The 19,131-nt window shown below is 39.8% G+C and overlaps 1 protein-coding gene across 2 annotated transcripts in view; it reads right to left on the reverse strand.

Annotated features, from left to right (window-relative positions):
- The window catches only part of cpne5b (copine Vb), a 212,422-nt gene that overhangs the window by 21,639 nt on the left and 171,652 nt on the right, over positions 1–19,131 (reverse strand). For both annotated transcript variants that reach the window (XM_022682732.2, XM_022682731.2), the window contains 4 exons: positions 15,443–15,489; positions 12,481–12,662; positions 9,238–9,365; positions 3,951–4,053 (listed from right to left, as the gene is read on the reverse strand). In XM_022682732.2, the coding sequence (XP_022538453.1) occupies positions 3,951–4,053; positions 9,238–9,365; positions 12,481–12,662; positions 15,443–15,489 (460 nt within the window). The remainder of the gene's footprint in view (positions 1–3,950; positions 4,054–9,237; positions 9,366–12,480; positions 12,663–15,442; positions 15,490–19,131) is intronic.

The raw sequence follows: 19,131 nt of genomic DNA on the forward strand, positions 1-19,131 counted from the left end.
TTTTAAATGTCAGGGCTCTACGGATTCTATCAAGGAGGTGTGGAGCTACTTTAAGCCTGAATAACAGTGGAAAAAGCAAATTATGCCCCGTATCACCCAGTCTGAAGGGTGTTTGGACGAACTGTTAAAATTTCTGGATCTCTGAACACTGTGGGGGAACGAAGGTGTGCTATTCATCAAAGGTAAGTACTTTTATCATGTTTTACTACAACAAAAGCCCATTTTACACCGGAGTTCTCCTTTAAGACAGTTGGAGAGCCAATCCTCATTCTTTCAACTTCATGAACTCAACTGGGAGAATCAGCCAAGAGTAGAATTGAAACTAGAATTGAAGCAAAAGGTGCTAATTTGCAGAATCAAATGTATAGAAAACATATTTTAGCTTGTTTAACACTTTTTTGTTGATTTCACAATTGCTCTGAAGTGTTCCTTCGTAGTTCTGAAGTCTACAATATTGATCTGCCATGTAGAAAATAATAAGAATAAAGACAAAAAACACATTAAATGAGAACGAGTGTGTCCAACCTTTTGACTTATACTGTATTGTACATAAATTCTGTATTTATTTACAGTTTTGGCTTCCAGTTTCCACGTCCATGTTTTAGTCCAAAATCACATTTAGAAAAAAACTGATATACAAGAGACTTGATGTATTGGAAACTTTTTTTTACATGTAAATCTTTTGAATATCTGAGATCTGATGTTAAGTTTGAGATTTTTTTTTTTTTTTTCCATTTTCTCCCCAATTTACACAGCCAATACATTAGGACTCATTAGGACTCACCCTATCACTAGTGATACCCCAACACACCAGGAGGGTGAAGACTAACACATGCTTCCTCCGATACATGTGAAGCCAGCCACCGCTTCTTTTCGAGCATTACCGAGCAGCCAGCGCGCTCAGAGGAAAGCGCAGCGGCTCGGCTCCGGTACATCAGCTCACAGACGCCCTGTGCTGCAGACATCACCCTAGGAGTGATGTGGGGAGAGAGCGCCATCTACCCACCCAGAGGGAGCAGGGCCAATTTTGCTCCCTCTGAGCGCCGGCAGCTTGATGGCAAAGCTGCGTGAGCGCGGGTTCGAACCTGAGACCTCCTGCTCATCAATGCTTCGCCAGAAACGAGCCCAGCAGCATCTCAGAATGTGCTTATTAAACATGCTTAATAGTGGTAAACTCGACCAATTAACTGTGCTTATTCCAATGTTTGGCCTAATTCTGCTCTGCTTGGTAGGATTGCGAGTCACCTGCTCCGATATAACTGATGTTTTTTAATGCAGAATTCATAACCATTCATATCCCAAAGAGCAATTTCGACCGTCACTCTGAAGCTCAAGCTGAAGCTGTTTTGATTAATAATGCAGCAGACAGAAACAGCTGGAGGCTCAGAATTACATGAAACCACACTTGCTCTACAGGAGAGTGCTGCTGGTTGGCACAGTGTTCCAGTGTTCCGGGTCAGGTGTGAACACATTTACACACGTTTACCATCTTTAACATAGTTGTCCTCTAGTGTAACAAGACATCTGAAAACACTCTCTTTTGGTAGAGACAGAAAGTGCTGAAGTAAATGTACTGTTCATCTTATCAGCTTCACTGAGCGTTTCTTGTATAGGACATTCTTTTTGTATTTAATTGTAGTCTATAATTACACACTGTAGTCCTGTATCTGTGTCCCTGCATACTTTATTATCCTCCTTTTCCCCTATACTTCCATGACCTGGATCCCACATGACCACCACAGGGCAGATATACATTTTTTTGGGTGGTGGCATGACTTAGCATGAATAAGAATAGAAATGTTGTAGCTGGGCCCGTAGATTCTGCACACCCATAGTTTGCTGAATCTAGCTTCCCAGCTGGTCCCATAAAAGCTTGACTGGCAAAAAATCTGGTGATCAGAGAGGAAAAGAAGTGTTGCAATGTGGCAAAGACATTCCTGGGAAACCTATGCTGTGTGTGGACGAGCTTTATTCTGCTGAAAAATACCAGTTGGAAGCCCCATCATGGGAGGCAACCCAGGATGTCCAGCACGTCTTTATCTGACCATTTTTGTCAATGAGTGTATATTACACAGTTAAGATCCTAAATTTAGCAATTTCCTAGATTCCCTAGCAGCCATACATGCCAAAACAAGCCATAAGAGTAATATTTAACTACTTATAGACCTGAATTTAAGCTGTCCAATAAAAAAACAAGTATTTTCAATGTAAAAGAGTTTATTTCAGGTTATTTTGGAGAATTTCTGTTGGTGCATTCATCGAAAAATTCTGACACAGTGTAAGGGAGAGTTGTAGCTGTAGTTGTAATAATAATTATTATTATTATTAAACTATCTGGTGAACTAAAAATACTATGGCGTCACATCAATGAAAAAAATTAACCAGCGTGTTTTAACATTTTGCGTGTGTAAAATTTGCCTCCTCTTGGGTGATAATCTTCCAAAAAAAAAAAAAAACAGCCTGCACTCTGACGCTGTTATCCCGGGTTTAGTGTCCGTAGTGACCGGCTGTCTCGTTCAGCGGCTAGAGCGACCGGCCCTCCCGTGCTGTCTGCCCGGGTTGAGTGCCCGGCTGTCTCGTTCAGTGGCTAGAGCGACCGACCCTCCGACGCAGTCTGCCTGGGTTTAGTGCCCAGAGTGTCCTGCTGTCTCGTTCAGTGGCTAGAGCAACCGACCCTCCGACGCAGTTTGCCCGGGTTTAGTGTCCGGAGTGACCAGCTGTCTCGTTCAGCAGCTAGAGCGACCGACTCTCCTATGCAGTCTGCCCGGGTTTAGCGCCCAGAGTGACCTGCTATCTCGTTCAGTGGCTAGAGCGACCGACCCTGCCCGGGTTTAGTGCCTGGAGCAGCCGACTCTCTCATTTAGTGTCTGGAGCGACCGACGCTGAACAAGATAGCCGGTCACTCTGGGCACTAAACCCGGGCAAACTGCGTCGGAGGGTCGGTCGCTCTAGCTGCTGAACGAAACAGCCGGTCACTCCGGACACTAAACCCGGGGTAACAGCTCCAGAGCGCAGGCTGTTTGGATTTTAGCATAGCCAGTTAGCTTACTCTCCTCCCGTCCTTCATGCTCCGCCCCCCACAAACCCTGGAAATATCAGACAATAGTATTCGCTGAAGGATGCGACCTGACCCCGAACCCAAACTGTCAAAACCACCCCTTTCAAAACTCGAGCGCAAAAAAAGCCTCGCTCGAGCAAAAATGAAGCCTTTTTCACCTGGTATGTTTGCGCCCCCGACTTTTGACATTAATGTGACGCCAAAAAATACTTGTTTTTATTGGACAGCGACAATATGCACAAAATAGTTTTCAAAATATTTAAAATATGTTCAAATTGCATAATTTCGGCATGTTTAGGCTATAAAATCACTTGTTGTTTGTTTCTACTGTTTCCTGTATTTGTTTAAACACTTTCATCACACTTTAACTCTACATAATTGCAAAATATAGCATTCTTTGAGAGATTTTGAACTTTCTCTTGAATGAAAAGCATTACTACTAACCCACCTCTTCTGAGCTTTACAGTAGCTTTTAAACATTGCAGTTAGTACAGGAAGTACATACATTTTAGCATTAGCTGATGTCCACTGATGTGTTTTTTATTCTCTACCAGCAGGCAGAAGATGGAGGAGATTCCGGGTGTGGAGGAAGGGAGGTGGAGGAGGAAGGCCGTGTGAGAACGAGCAGCAGGCAAGATCTTAAAAGGAAGGTGTGGCTGTTCTAATGGTTTGACTAACAGTCGCAAATTCCCTTTAAATCCAGTCTGCTGGGAAGTCAGGCCTTTAGGATGACTCCAGTTTTCCAATGGAGAGCTGGACAGTTACCTGAAGGACCTTGAAGTAGCCCATTAAAACCACAGTAGAAAGAACTGTTGATCTGACATACAGAAACTAGTGATGTGCAGTAAAAGCTCTGATAAATACAGCAGTGAATTTTTTGGATGGTACTCACGTTCACAATGGCCTCTTTGGTCTGGGACATGTCTGATATGACGCCGTCTGTGATGATGAGGAGGACAAAGTACTGCGAGCCGTCCTGCACAGCTGCTGCATACCTGCAGAAAGAGCGAACAGGTGGATTGATGTGAGGAAAGGAATTATGAGGATTTATATTCTTACAGCCATCCAGAAAGAATTGGGACCCTCATTATTCATAATTATGAATGCAATATTCTGAATCGGACAAATCGTTGTTTCTGAGGTTCTTAGGCTGACGTCTTACATTTCTGGCAACCTTCTTGCTTTGCGTGGGTGAACATTATCCACAAGCGCACACACAGAGAACACAAACTTTATTCCCCCAATTGTGTGAAGGAAGGAGCATATTCATGAAAGAGTCTTTGAGTCAGCCAATCAGTTTTTATTGTGGGTGGGAAGTGTTTTTTCCCGCCCTCCTGGATGGAATGCGTTCAAGAGCATCATGGCTCCCATTAAAACTCATTTCACCTCTAAATTCTCTAAAGGTAATAAGTGAATCCCCATATATAATGGTATATAATGGTGGTATCCAAGTCCAGGTCCGGGGGTACCTCCCTGAAATTAATTTTTGCAACCTAATATCATTCACTTTTCTGCCTGAGAGATACAACTGCATAGGTGCGTTATTTGTTAGCAATATTAGCCTAGCCTATCTTTTTTTTCTGAACCAAAGAAACAAACTTCAGATGCTAAACTTACCTCGGAGGTTTAACAGCCTCTGAGGTAAGTGATCAAGCATTCTGATTAGATGCTTTCCTGCACTATTCGTTTGAAAGCACATAATGAAAATATTTCGTCCCAAAAGAAATGAGTGTTTACGAACTTTCTGAAAAGCTCGGTATCCCCCAAGGAAGCTACAAACAGTGTATTTTATGGGTTTTTCTCACAGCAAAACAGCAGCCTCTTCATGTTCCTGGAAAGCTGTGCTTTGCCTAAGTGTCTGGATTTTATTCCACATTTATTTCCCTCCATAACTCCCATTCTCAAACCAACCTATTTGAATGTAAATGACCCAGCGCCGTGTGGATTTGTAGCACCGATGTGTGTCTCTTGTATTTGTTTAAGCATAATCAAGCTCCGTGGGTACCCGCCTCTCTCAGTGCCAGGGCTCTGGGTGGCACATCACGCTTTAATTAAGCAAGTCTAATTCAAGTCTATGGAGATGGCGTTTTTAATTACTGTGGAGAGGAGGCATAATCAGATTGAAGAAAGATTTGCTCGTGAGATGCTGAGGAATGAGCGGAGGCTGCGGAGAGACTTCACACAATCATTTACGCTTGCCTCCTTTATTGGATACACCCTCCCTGCGCTGAGAATTGGTCACACTGGGAATACCGACGTGCATGGAATAGCATGCAGCTGGCTAAGATGGACACAGAACACTGTACTTCATTAGTTTGGGGTGTGGGCTGATTATTTAGACGCATATGAGATTTGAGGTTTTTCACAATTAACATGGATTTTTTGTCAGGCTATTTACAGCTCTGAAAAAAAAGAGATTTAAGAAGTCACTTAAAAATTATGAGTTTCTTTGATTTTACCAAACTGAAAACCTCTGGAATATAATCAAGAGGAAGATGGATGATCACAAGCCATCAAAACAAGCTGAACTGCTTGAATTGTGGCACCAGGATTAAAGGCATAAAGCTATCTAAAAGCAGTGTGTAAGACTGGTGGAGGAGAACATGCCAAGATGCATAAAAAATGTGATTAAAAACCAGGGTTATTACACCAAATATTGATTTATAAACTCTTAAAACTTCAGGAGTATGGACTTACTTTCTTCGCATTATTTCAGGTCTGAAAGCTCTGTCTCTTTTTTGTTATTTCTAATTTTCTATGCTCTAAATGACAATATTCTTATTTGGAATTTGGGAGAAAGGTTGTCTGTAGTTTATAGACTAAAACAACAATGTTCATTTTACTCAAAGATATACATATAAATAGCAAAATCAGAGAAAAGCTGTTGAAATATTACCTTTCCAAATTGTTGAATGTGGAATATGGAGCTTGCATTTGTTTATTCAAATTAAAGCTCTCAAATTTTTTGGTCCCCCTCCAAAAAATACAGAGAAATACCAGCATCTTAAATGTTTTAATCATGATTTTAATTTAAGATGAATCATTAAACACGGTTGTGATTAATAAAATTATTTTATTAGCCGATTGACACTACTAATATAAATATAATTTCATTTTGTCAATCCAGCATTATTTAGCGTTATTTAATTTATATTCATACACACAAGCTTATTCTTAAGAAGAAGAACATGAGCGATGAATTGTCTTTTCGTTCAATCTTCTCTCTTCTCTCGTTTTTTTCTTTCTTTTTTTGAAAATTTCATTGTAAATTTAATACCGAAGACTAGATTAAACTTATACAGGAACACATGCAAAATTGTTATGTTTATTTTATATTTTAGATATTTTTTCTTCAGATTCTTAATGAAGTAAAACCTGGATTAGTTCTCTAGCTGTCTTAAAGGAGTTTACAGCCTTTTGTTTTCAAAGACATTATTAATCCATGAAACCAATCAACAGGGAGGTCCTTTTAAAAAATCCCAAAAATAGTTAAGTATACTCAACTTTTACACTTTTATCTGCTTGTTATCATCTGATTGTACATGTTCTCGTCAGCAGAAGAAAAAAAAGGCTTAAATGCTTATCCCAGAAACCACCGAGTGTGAACAAGCTCTGAGGTCCTAAAGTGATACAGTGTACAACAGTCAATTTGAGCAGCTTGAAGAAACATCTCTCCCCCGTTTTAATGCCCATCTTCTGCAGAGCGCTGGGCCGTGGTGTGCCGCTGATGGTTCTGATTCTGAGCGCCGGTGTGAGGTGTAAGTGCTTTCTTTAGATTCACGCCGCAAATTCAGACTCTATTATACAGTCAAAAGGGGGCATACGGTGTGAAGAAGAGGCATGACGGACAGAGAGGTGGAGTGTGATGGAATTCTGCAGGGAGAGGAGCACACAATGCTGGAAGCTGCTGGAATCATTTTGTGTATCTTTGTGCCGCGGCGGGCTTGTGATAAGACGCTCAATTTTCCATATTTCCAGTTTACTCTGATTTTAGATTGATAAAAGATTGGGTCAAAAGCATGGTGGGATTGTTTGAATGAATAAAAAATGCCTTTTTTTCAACATTCTTTTGGTATTTTTATTTATGATGCTTGTGTGGGTTTAAACTTTGCACCGATCAGCCATATCATTAGCACCACCATCCTAATATTGAGGCATTAATTCCACAACAAGACCTCTGAAGGTGTTCTGTAATATTTGATACCAGAACAAAGGCCATTTTCACACCTTAAGTTTGTTTTCCTGGTCTAAATTAGTTGATAAGTTGGTTTATGTAAAGCGTTTTCACCCTTGGTTTGGTTTGTTTTCACACAGGCAATCCAAAACCTAAATGCAACAAAATGCATCCCAACAAACCCTGCGAGCATCATGTTGTATTCTCTGATTGGTCAAAGCTGTTTGGTGCAGGAGCGAAAAAAAAAAAGTAAATACAGAAAGAAGGCTCTGTTTTCCAGACCAACACATTTATATTCATGCAGTGCGAAGCTGCTTAAACACTGAACGCAGCACATTCAAACACAGGGTTTTCAATGGTTGCGGAGCTGCGTTGGTGTGAGCAGCAAATGCTGTACATACGACGTTCAGTGTGAAAACAGCTTAGCATGGAGCAGCAGCAGAGACAGCGTTTGTTCATACCTGTTGTAATTACAGTACTGAGTAATTGAAGTTAAACTGCAACTGAACAGCAGTTTAGCTACAAAATGAGGAGTATATTTGATATACTCCTGTGGGTCTCGGTGGAGTTGTTTTGATTCACTTCTAAGTGCGATTACTGTGTTCACACCTGCCCAAATGAACTGAACTGCAGCAAGGATATAAAAAAGAATAACCAGAGTCTGTTTTAAACTTACCGAATAATGTTGGTGTGAAAAAGCCCTTAGGTTACACCAGATTGTTCGATAAAATATAATTGCTGTCACCTCTCAGGAGATGGCTTGGTAAACATGCACACCTTCATACAGTATGTTTTGAGGTGTTATCTTGTGAGTGTGGCGGAAGACTGGTTCTAGGTGCTCATGGCAAGGTGATGTGAATTATGGGAGTTGAAGCAAGGCCTAATAGAGGGTCTAGTGCAGACTTCTAGTATATTGTTGCCAGATACCACAGGTATCTCTACAGGTTCCAGCTGTTGTGGTGCCAGTATGGGATCTAAACAAGATTTTCCAGGTGTTTTACATGTTTGGCTGGTTGGTGCCGGTGTTCACAATGCAGCAAACCTGGCAAAAGGCCTCTTTAGCATGTCTATGGTGAAAAAAATAGTATTCAACCTGGCATTACATGTGAAAACAAAGACCATTAAACACCTTTTGTACTTGGTCAGTGGCCAAATTATACCAGACAAAACTATGCAGAGACCTGCTGAGGGTACCTGAAGAATGTGGACGTGGAGGCTGTACAGTCACTGCGGGTGGGAACACTTAGAAAATGACGTTCATGTTTGACACTTCCTGATTTTCTTTTAATTATAACTCAGTAAAGCTTATTTGAGGCTGTTTTTTGTTCTGTTTTAGAAAAAAATGATGCCCACACTGAGAAAAAAGCCATCTACCAAGTATCACACAGCTTGATTTAGGGCAGCGGTGTGTCTTTGCTTTGCTGGTGCAGTGTCCATGTGAGCATAACAAGCAGGGGTGTAAGTGCGCTGGGCATGCACTTGTATTGACAATTCATTGCCAAGATAGCAATAAACATCTGACTGTTGAATTCTACCTAGGTTTTTTTTTTTTTTCAGTCATTGGCGCACCTGTGTTTTCCGTTGCCAAGATAGAAATACACTAGAAATGTACCTGAACGCACCTCAGTTTGAGACCCCCACTCCCATTGGTGCAGATACTTTATATTACTGTATACAAGAGCTGTTGATATTTAAACAACGCAGACGGAAGGTGTGAAAAGACTGTTTTGGGGGTGAGATAGCAATGAGCCTCACAATATGATACAATTATAAAAACAGAGCCTTCAAAATGCTCTGACTTTGAAAGATTTACAAAACATTTTTATTTTTAAGTAACAAGAACAGCATATTTGTATGGATGGGAGGCCAAAATGCAGATGAAAATCTACATTTTGTAAACAATATCTGGTTACTATTAGACAGGGCCTCAGTGTACAGTGGCAAAGCAGTTTTCTTTGTCATATATGTATCCACAATGGTAGAATAAGTGACCTGTAAAACATACCTGGCCACATGGTTGACGACTGGAGCGAAGTTTGTGGGCCCATAAAGCTGGACTGTCTTTAAGCTCTGATGGTACGCCTCCAGAATCCCTTCGATTCCATTGCAGTAGGGGTTTTCAATATTACCATTCTGTAATAAAGAAATTAGAAAGTATAGCTTTTAAGAAAAGACATTAGATAATCCTTAAGGGCAGAAAAAAATAAGTGTCAGGAAATATCTATAAGTATATATAGATAGCAAACCAGTGGATGTACTGTATGTAAGCCATTGTTTGTACACTTAAAGGTCTCATTCCATGGTTCTTAAGTTCATTTTAAAATGCCTAGTTGTGGTCTGTAGTATGAATGAATGCCGTCTGAGCTGTTTTTAGAGAAAAGGTCTCTGAAGAAAGACAGGACTTGGCTCTTGCTCATGAATATTCATACATGCAAATATATCACCTCTGATTGGCTAACAGCATTGCAGCAGAGAACGCATACCTGTCTTCCGCCTCAACAGTCAATTTTACAGCTCAAAAACTCAAAGGACAAAATATTTTCAGAAATATAGGCTTAGTTAAAGATAAAGATACATGAAAATTAAATTGTGAATGCACAATCGTGAATAGTAAATCCCATGATGAGCAGAGTGCATCGTTTCACCCCTACTGGTTAGATTATTGGGTTAATGATTAAATGGTTGAGGGTTTGATACCCATTCTCACCAAGCCATCTGCCACTGTTGGGACCTTGATTAAGGCACCAATGTACCACCCTAGGCATTTATGTATTAAATGTGCCCTCACAATGATTGTGATGATGATGTATGAAAGGCGGAGACAAAATTCCAACACTAGTATGGTGAACAAGGCTATCATTTCCTTCGTCTTTTTGTTTTGTAGGCCGTTGCCATGGATTTGAAGTTACAGGAAGCCAATAAAGAGAGCACAGTACAGTGATAAAGTGACATGGCTGAGCTTAAGAAGATTAAAGACATGTCTCGCCACTGTCTTCTGGATCAGCTGAAGGGCATGATGAGTCCTATAGGAAGAACAGCCAACAGGGGATGCTCAGTAGTCAAGATTTGACATGCTGGTGGACTAAAGGAGCCTTTATCTGGCCTCTCTACAGAGAAAGGGTTGAGCTCTCCAGATGCTGTAGAGGAGAAATCTGCATAAACTATTCAAGGTCATGTTCAACCTTGTTGAGAGTTGTGATAAGTGATAACCAGTCAATCAGAGAATAGCAGTGTGTGCACTTACAGGGGTTGGACAATGAAACTGAAACACCTGGTTGTAGTAGACCACAATAATTTTCACATTGAATTCTGCCTTGATTTGAACAGCCGCGGTTTTATGTTTTTTGCATACAATCTGGGTTAGCACACAAACATCCCTTTAAGACAGCTTCTTCTTACAGCGTCCACAGTTAATCCTGTTGGATGTGGTTGGTCCTTCTTTGTGGTACGCTGACATTACCCTGGATACCGTGGCTCTTGATACATCACAAAGACTTGCTGTCTCGGTCACAGATGCTCCAGCAAGACGTGCACCAACAGTTTGTCCTCTTTTGAACTCTGCTATGTCACCCATAATGTTGTGTGCATTGCAATATTTTGAGCAAATATGTGCTCTTACCCTGCTAATTGAACCTTCACACTCTGCTCCCGCACTAAAATGACAGGTGTTTCAGTTTCACAATGTAAATGAATACTAAAATCATCCAGACTATGAAGGAACACATAAGGAATCATGTAGTATCTTAAAAGTGTTAAAAGTGTTAAACAAACCAAAATAATCTGTGAAGAATTTAGGTGGCTCTTATCTGGGGTGCTCTTAACTTAAGTTTCTGAGTCTGGTCTCTCTGATGAACTTTTGATCTTGTTCAACAGTGTTAACTCTTGGTCTTCCTTTCCTGTGGCGGTCCTGATGAGTGCCAGTTTCATCATAACGTTGTTGATGGGTTTTTTTTCAACTGCACTTCAGAACTACTTGCAAAGTTTTTTTTTTAATTTCTTAAAATCTTATTTTTTTCTTTACTTAGTTGAGTAGTTCCTGCCATAATATGGATTAGAACGTTACTCAAATACGGCTATTTACTCTATACCTGTAACTCTACCTCTTCATAACTTTACAACTGATGCTCTCAAACAAATTAAGAGGCGAGACATCCAAGTAATTAACTCCATTCCCGATGATTCTACCTCATAAAGTTGACTTGAGGGTAACACTTCACTTGGATGGTCCATTTGATGGCCTTGTTGATGCTCAACTGATATGCAACTAACGTTCAACTGAATGTCTATTAACTCTTATTTAACCATGTGTTGAATGTAAATGATTGAAAATAAAATATAATCCTACACCTAACCCTAACCTTAACCTTTAATCAACCCTAAAAATCTAACCCTACACTTAACCCTAACCTTAACCTTTAATCAACCCTAACTAAACTTTAAATCTAATTCTAAATCCAATGCTAAAATGTTAAGATTAAAGTTTGGGTTAGAGTTGGATGAAGGTTTACATTCAATAGAGAATCATTTACTTTCACTTTTCAGTTCAATTGCATTTAATAGACATACAGTTGAATGTCAGTTGAGCATCATCAAATGGACCATCCAAGTAAAGTGTTACCTATAAAACATATTCTGGTTTGTTAATTAATGATTTATATATGTTTTTCTTCATAGTTTAGATGACTCAAGTACTAGTCTACAATGGAGACCATTTGAAAATCATGAAAAACCACACAATTTTAGATGTATCCAACCTTTTAACTGGTACTGTATATAAAGGAAATAAAAGCAGGAGTGTAGAGGGGTTTATCACGAGCCGACAGACAGTGGAAATTCTGGAAGTAGCAGAGAGTGGGTTGAGAAAGACTGAGAGAGAGAGAGAAAGAAAAAAAGAGAGAGACAGCCAGAGCAGCTCTGATCAATTTAGGCTTCCCCGAGTTTTCATGGGCCTACAGAGAGAACTCAAATCCATAATCCCTCTCTGAGCAAGCATTACTCACTGGGAGAAATTCAATTTCCACATCATAACAAACACACGCAGCCACGCCACCTCCATTGTCGAAGCGGGTGTAGTTTTTGATCATCCGACATAGCGGGGATGAGGAGCGAGGATGTTTCTTTTTGATAAGGAGGAAGAAGGCAAGATATTGGGAACATGACCTACATTCTGTCTGAGAAAGATCCTTATTCTGGTTTCTGAATAAAAGATGCAGCAGCTGGGATGGCTCAGGTAGGTTTGTAAACTCACCAGCGGAAACTCGTGAGACACCCGTCCATCAGGGGGCAGTTTGGCTCCGAAGCCCAGCGCCGGAAACATCTTGTCGCTGTCGTAATCCTGGATGATCTCCCCGACGGCTTTCAGTGCCATGGCGTAGGCGTTCATCTGGTATGGGTTCATGTAGTGGAGAGACGTGGACTGGGATGGGTTACCTAGAGATAAACAGAGTAGGAGGGAACAATTAGAGAACAACAGCTAAAGGTTTAGAACAAAAAAACATTTTTACCTACATTTTGACATACAGGGGTTGGACAATGAAACTGAAACACCTGGTTTTAGAGCACAAAAATGTATTGTCCAGACAGACAGTTCTGGTGGAAACAGAAGAGTTGAGGTGCACATTGAATTCTGCCGTGATTTGAGCATCCCTTTCAGACAGCTTCCTCTTACAGAGTCCACAGTTAATCTTGTTGGAAGTGGTTCATCCTTCTTGGTGGTATGTTGACATTACCCTGGATAACGTGGCTCTTGATACATCACAAAGACTTGCTGTCTTGGTCACAGATGCGCCAGCAAGACGTGCGCCAACAATTTGTCCTCTTTTGAACTCTGGTATGTCACCCATAATGTTGTGTGCATTGCAATATTTTGAGCAGAACTGTGCTCTTACCCTGCTAATTGAACCTTCACACTCTTACAGCTCTTACTGGTGCAATGTGCAATTAATGAAGATTGGCCACCAGGCTGCTCCAATTTAGCCATGATGAAACCTCCCACACTAAAATGACAGGTGTTTCAGTTTCATTGTCCAACCCCTGTAAGTATTGGCTCAACTTCCTTTGCATGCATATGAACTTAAGTGACATCCCATTCTTCCATAGGAATTCATAGGGTTAAATACAATGTCAGCCTACCCTCTGCAGCTATAACAGATTAAACTCTTCTCAAAAGGCTTTCCTCAAGGTTTAGGAGTGTGTTTATGAAGCGCATTTGTGAGGTCAGGCACTGATGTTGGACGAGAAGGCAAGTGCAGGCCAGGCAAGTCAAGGTCACTAAATTGAATCTCAGCAAGTTTCCACCTCCTTGCCAGAATCTGACTGCCTTCGACTGCTGGATGTACAGTTACAGTAGATACAAAGGAATCACTCCAATCACACACAACAGTCCTTTTTCGTCTTCTATTGTTTAATGCCCGGATCAGACTACACGATTTTAGCACGATTTTGTCGGCGCCGACACATTGCTTGCGTCGGATCCGAATTTCAGTGTCGCGAGTGAAAAAGGTCTGTGTAGTGTGACACAGGCAAAGAGCAGTAATTTGACGTGAGCAACGCTGTCGGAGCGTCCGACGGAAAGACTAGCATGTTAGAATTTTTTGTATTTTATCGCCTAGTTTGACATGCTCCCTGACTCTGACCAATAGGAAGCCAGAGCGTTCTGTGGCGCACAGATATAAACACGGGAAAAGAAAGCAGGGCGGTGCTCCTGAAGTTCGCAGGGCCAGAGAAACAGAAGAATAATCTAATAATCATCTAATAATCTACTTCATCCATCAGATATTCTGTTTACATCTACTGAAACCTAAGTAGCTACATCTTTACCATACCTTAACTTCTCTCTGGAGTACAAAAATCAGGTAATGTCCATTTTAGGTCACCCAGGAACCCAGGAGCCCACAGTCGCTTTTACGCTTTTTAATTTTTCTTTCAGCACAAAAGCGCTTCCATCACGCAAATAGCTTCTGTAGCCATGATTCTCAGATTCTATGCTTCTCCACCGCGATGACCTACGAACTCACGCGAGGACGCGGATGATGATTGGTCTGTGACTAACGTGTAGTGTTGCCAGTCCCCCGAGAACGACGCAAAACGACAATAACTGCTTAATCTGACATGGTGAACATTGTGAGGGACAAAAATGTTGTGTAGTCTGAGCTTGGCATAAGGAGTGACGATAGCCTGACTCTAACTTCTTGTAATTGATCTGAAAGGATCTACGAATGTGTTTCACACTGCAAACGAAACATTGGCCCTTGGTTCTCTTTAGTGATTGAACCAAATTTTTGGACAGAGCTGTAGTTTATGGCACATTTTACACCTGCTAATTTGATTAGAACTAAACAGAAATGTCCAACAGAAAGGTCCAATCCAGAGAAGGTAGGTGGAGAAGTCCTTTAAAACATGCAGGCTGTTAAGCTTAAAGCTGTTTAAACAGCCTGTCAGATTTACTCAACTACTCAACACTTTCATAAGACTTTACCGAGGTATTTTCTGAAACATAATCAAACAATGCCATTCTTCTCCGTTCAGAACACAACGTTATTGCACAACTTTTCGGAAGCCCCCTGGGCCGCTCGTTGGAAGGCTACTGATGTGTTCCCCACTGCGCTGTTGAAATTGAAGCAGCCCGAACAGTTGAAAGGCATCTAAACAGCCTGGGAGCATTGTTTACCGTGTTTGTTCGGCTGTTACAAACAAACTCGGAATAGCAATCCGGCACCGTAGGCAGCGCTCCACAACAAATCCCTGCGAACGGAGCCGCGCGTTTCCTCATATCTCCACGCTCGCCAACACCGCGTCTTGGCCGGGCTACATTAGCACTGAATTATTACTGCGGCTTCTCTTTGTCTTAGCGGCAGCAGCTACTTTCGCAAGTACAATAATTACTAGTAATTGCAGTAAGTGCAGCCTTTCGAGCCGCAGGGGGGGGACCATTCATGGGGAGTGGGTGTACTGTAGCCATTCGACAGCCTATTCTCTACCCGGCCCCCCGCAGGATCCGGCCAGGCTCCCCGCCTGGTGTTCTGTTCAGCCTGGCAGAGCAGGGGGTTGCCCATTCACAGCCATTATAGCGCTATCGAACGCCAGTGACACGACGTTTAGCTGCTCTGCTGAGCGGAGGACTGGTTAAGGAGTTTGTAAGAAAAAAAAATAACTATTTTTTTTTTTTACAAATTCTTATTGCATAACTGTAAAATCAATGAATTACTTACCATTCGAAGCTGTGAAGTCAATGGCCACGGTGAAATTTATTTGGGTCCTGGAAAAAAAGGTAAAGAGAAGAGAAGAGTAATTAAATGTCAGAAGAATTACGCTATCGCCAAAAAAAAAAAAAAAAAAAAAAAGAACTAGAAATACAAGGGTTAAATACATATTTTGCGACATATAAAAAGGAATATAAAAAGTCCATACACCAGTATGTTATACCTATACTAAGAACTATAAAAAGAAAAAGAAAAAAACATATGTTTTACATTATATTTAGTATATGTTGTATACATACTAAACCATCCTCAAAGTCATGCAAAACCAAAAATTCTGAAGAAAATTAGGACAAAAAATGAGCAGGCTTATTTAGGTCCTATTTTTTTCACATAGTATATTATATTGTGGGTATACACTAAACTGTCCATACAGATTTGTGAAAAATAGGCAAAGAAAAGGGGTGTGGTCATTATATAAAAATTAATTTGGGTCCTGAGGAAAAATGCAAAGAGATATAAAAGAAATATCAGCAAAATCATGCTATCCCCAAAAAAAGTCTAGAAATGTAAGGGTTAAATACATATTTTGGGGCATTTAAAAAGGTCCTATTTTATTCACATAATATATTATATAGTGGGTATATACTAAACTGTCCTTAAAGCAATGTGAAAAAAAAACAGGTGAAAAAATTTAAATAAGGGGTGTGGTCCTAATTTGAAATTGATTTGGGTCCTGCAAAGAAAAATGCAAAGAGATATAAAAGGATTATCAGCAAAATCACCAAAAAAAGCCTAGAAACATAAGGGTTAAATACATATTTTGGGGCATATAAACAGGAAGACATGTCCATGCACTAGTATTTTATGCTATGTTATACAATGTATTATAAAAGAAAAATTCAATTATTGTTCTACATTATGTTTAGTATATGTCATATACATACCAAACCATCCCCAAAGTCATTTAAAACAATTAGGACAATATATTAGGAAGAAAATTAGGACACAAATTTAGAAGGCTTGGCAGAGGTCCTAATTTTTTCGTATAATATATTATATAGTGGGTATATACTAAACTGTCCTGTGAAATAAATAGGCCAAAAAATGGAAAATGAGAGAATTGGTCCTAATTTGTTCACTTTAAATAGTAAATAGTACTAAACTATAAACAGCTCTGGAAAAAAATTAATTATTTAAAAATTATGATTTTTTTTTTTTTGGAATATAATCAAGAGCAAGATGGATGATCACAAGCCAATGGATAATCAAACCAAGCTGAACTGCTTGAAAGTACCAGGAGTGGCATAAACTTATCCAAAAGCAGTGTGTAAGACTGGTGGAGGAGAACAAGCCAAGATACATAAAACCGTGATTAAAAAACAGGCTTATTCGACTCAATATTGATTTCTGAACTCTTAAATCTTTATGAATAATGAACTTGTTTTCTTTGATTTATTTGAGATCTAAAAGCTCTGCATCTTTTTTGTTATTTCAGCCATTTCTCATTTTCTGCAAATAAATGCTCTAAATGACAATATTTTTATTTGGAATTTGGGAGAAACGTTGTCTGTAGTTTATATAATAAAACAACAATGCTCATTTTACTCAAACATATATCTATAAATAGCAAAATCAGAGAAACTGATTCAGAAACTGAAGTGGTCTCTTTTTATTTTTTTTCAGAGCTGTATACAATGTATGTTTGTAAGGTGTCCCAATTTCTGATTTATTGCTGTGCAAATGTACAAACACAGCTTGTCTAGTTTCGGCAGTAGAAAAGTATTGCCAGTAGACTAGAACTCTCTGAAGCAGATAAATAAATATGGGAATATTAGAGGGGTATTAAAACCATGTGTTCTGAATTGTGGGATTTTGAGTATTTGAGAAACAATGAATAAGCAGATATCTTAAACGAACACTGTCTTAAATCAACATTTTTCAGGTATCTAGAAATTTTGCCACTTTGCTGCAAATGTAGTACATTTTGGCTTTCTAAGAATCCAAACTGGAATCTTTTGCAAACGGTCTGTTATTGATTCGTTTTGTTGATTTAAATTGTTTGGCTTTATTTTATTTATTTATTTTTTAACGATTTCTCCATTATTCATTAAAATAATCAAGTTCACTATAATAAGTAGTGACAGCCTGAAAACACATGCTGAGACATGCAATATCCACAACCCCCCAACACACACACACACACCACACACACACCACACACACACACACACGGCCACTCCAGCTGCACAGTCTGATTAGAATAGATGGAACGGGCAATTACGCTAAACTCTCATTACGAGTTTTATTGAGCCTCAGCAGCAGCAGCAACACTCCAGACTCTGGTCAGCCTCTGTCTGTTTCAGCATCAGCTCATTATTTCTGTAATACACTGACATACCAAAAACTAATATCTGTCTATCTACCTACCTACCCTAACACTAGCTAAGTTAGCTTAGCTTAGCTTAGAAGGCTTGCATTGCTCTCTGTGCAATTTATTACAATATATCTGGTGCTTACTACTTACTATCTGATGCTCACTACATAGTATGTGGTGCTCACTACCTAATATGTGGTGCTCAGCACCTTTTTTATGTAAAAAAAACCCCACAACGTCCCGTAGTATATAGCAGATAGCAGTGAGCGCAAAGAAAAAAAAAAGAATGTGATCCTATGAGGGGAAAAAGGATGAAAAATAAAAAGTGTAGCAATAGCATAGCAGCTGAACAGGTGCACATATACAAAAGCTGTAGACAAGCATATCTTGCACCATAAGGCCAAACAAACTGGAGTTGGAATGTTGCCAAAATGCAGAGATGTATAATACCGAAGTAGAACTACTTCACTACTCTACAGTTATTATTTATTATATATTTATTATATATTAGTCTTCGCCCTCCTGGTGTGTTGGGGAATTACTAGTGATAGGGGGAGTCCTAATGAGTGGGTTGCCTAATTGGCTGCGTAAATTGGGGAGAAAATGAAAAAAAAAAAAAAAAGTATGATGCTTAAGAAACACTTCTAATTCTACTCAAGTCACTTTTTTTGATAGATTACTTGTACTTTTAAGTCTGGATCTCTAGTACTTTATACATGTCTGCTAATACGTCAAAAGCTGCATTACAAGTTACGCAGCAAATTGCGTAATTGCGTAAAAAAATTTAATCAACTCCAAACTCTTCCATCTCTTTTAGGCTCTTGTCTCCATTCTGGCTCTTCTCCAACCAGGAATACTTGATGATAATCCACGCTGAATTTAAAATGAGGAGATGTTGGATCTTCTCAGGCTTGTGTTTGTATAGGTGTTAAGGTTAAGCTGCATTATAATGCGAGTCACGTCTCGCCCAGATCCCCACGAAAGCCGGAGTGTTATATGAACACGAGCATCAGGGATTTCTTTTAAATGAGTCATTTTTTCTTTTAGGGAAGCAAACATGGATTATTGTCACTTTCCTTTTCTCAGTACATTTTCGCATTAAAGCATGCGCCTTTTCTATTATTAAGAATTGAAATGACATGCTTTCCAGACTATATCTGTTTTTTCCCCCCTTTTAACGAGACCCCAATGCAACGGCGCAATTAATATGATAGAGCACTTAAGAGAGAACCGTAATCCCATTTTCTGAAATTATGAAAGCATTATTCTCGCTTATTAGTCATGCAGTCGGCAACTTATGGGAAAAAAAAGGAGAATAAGATAG

The sequence above is a fragment of the Astyanax mexicanus genome, chromosome 24, assembly GCF_023375975.1.
Source record: "Astyanax mexicanus isolate ESR-SI-001 chromosome 24, AstMex3_surface, whole genome shotgun sequence".
Classification (NCBI taxonomy): domain Eukaryota; kingdom Metazoa; phylum Chordata; class Actinopteri; order Characiformes; family Acestrorhamphidae; genus Astyanax; species Astyanax mexicanus.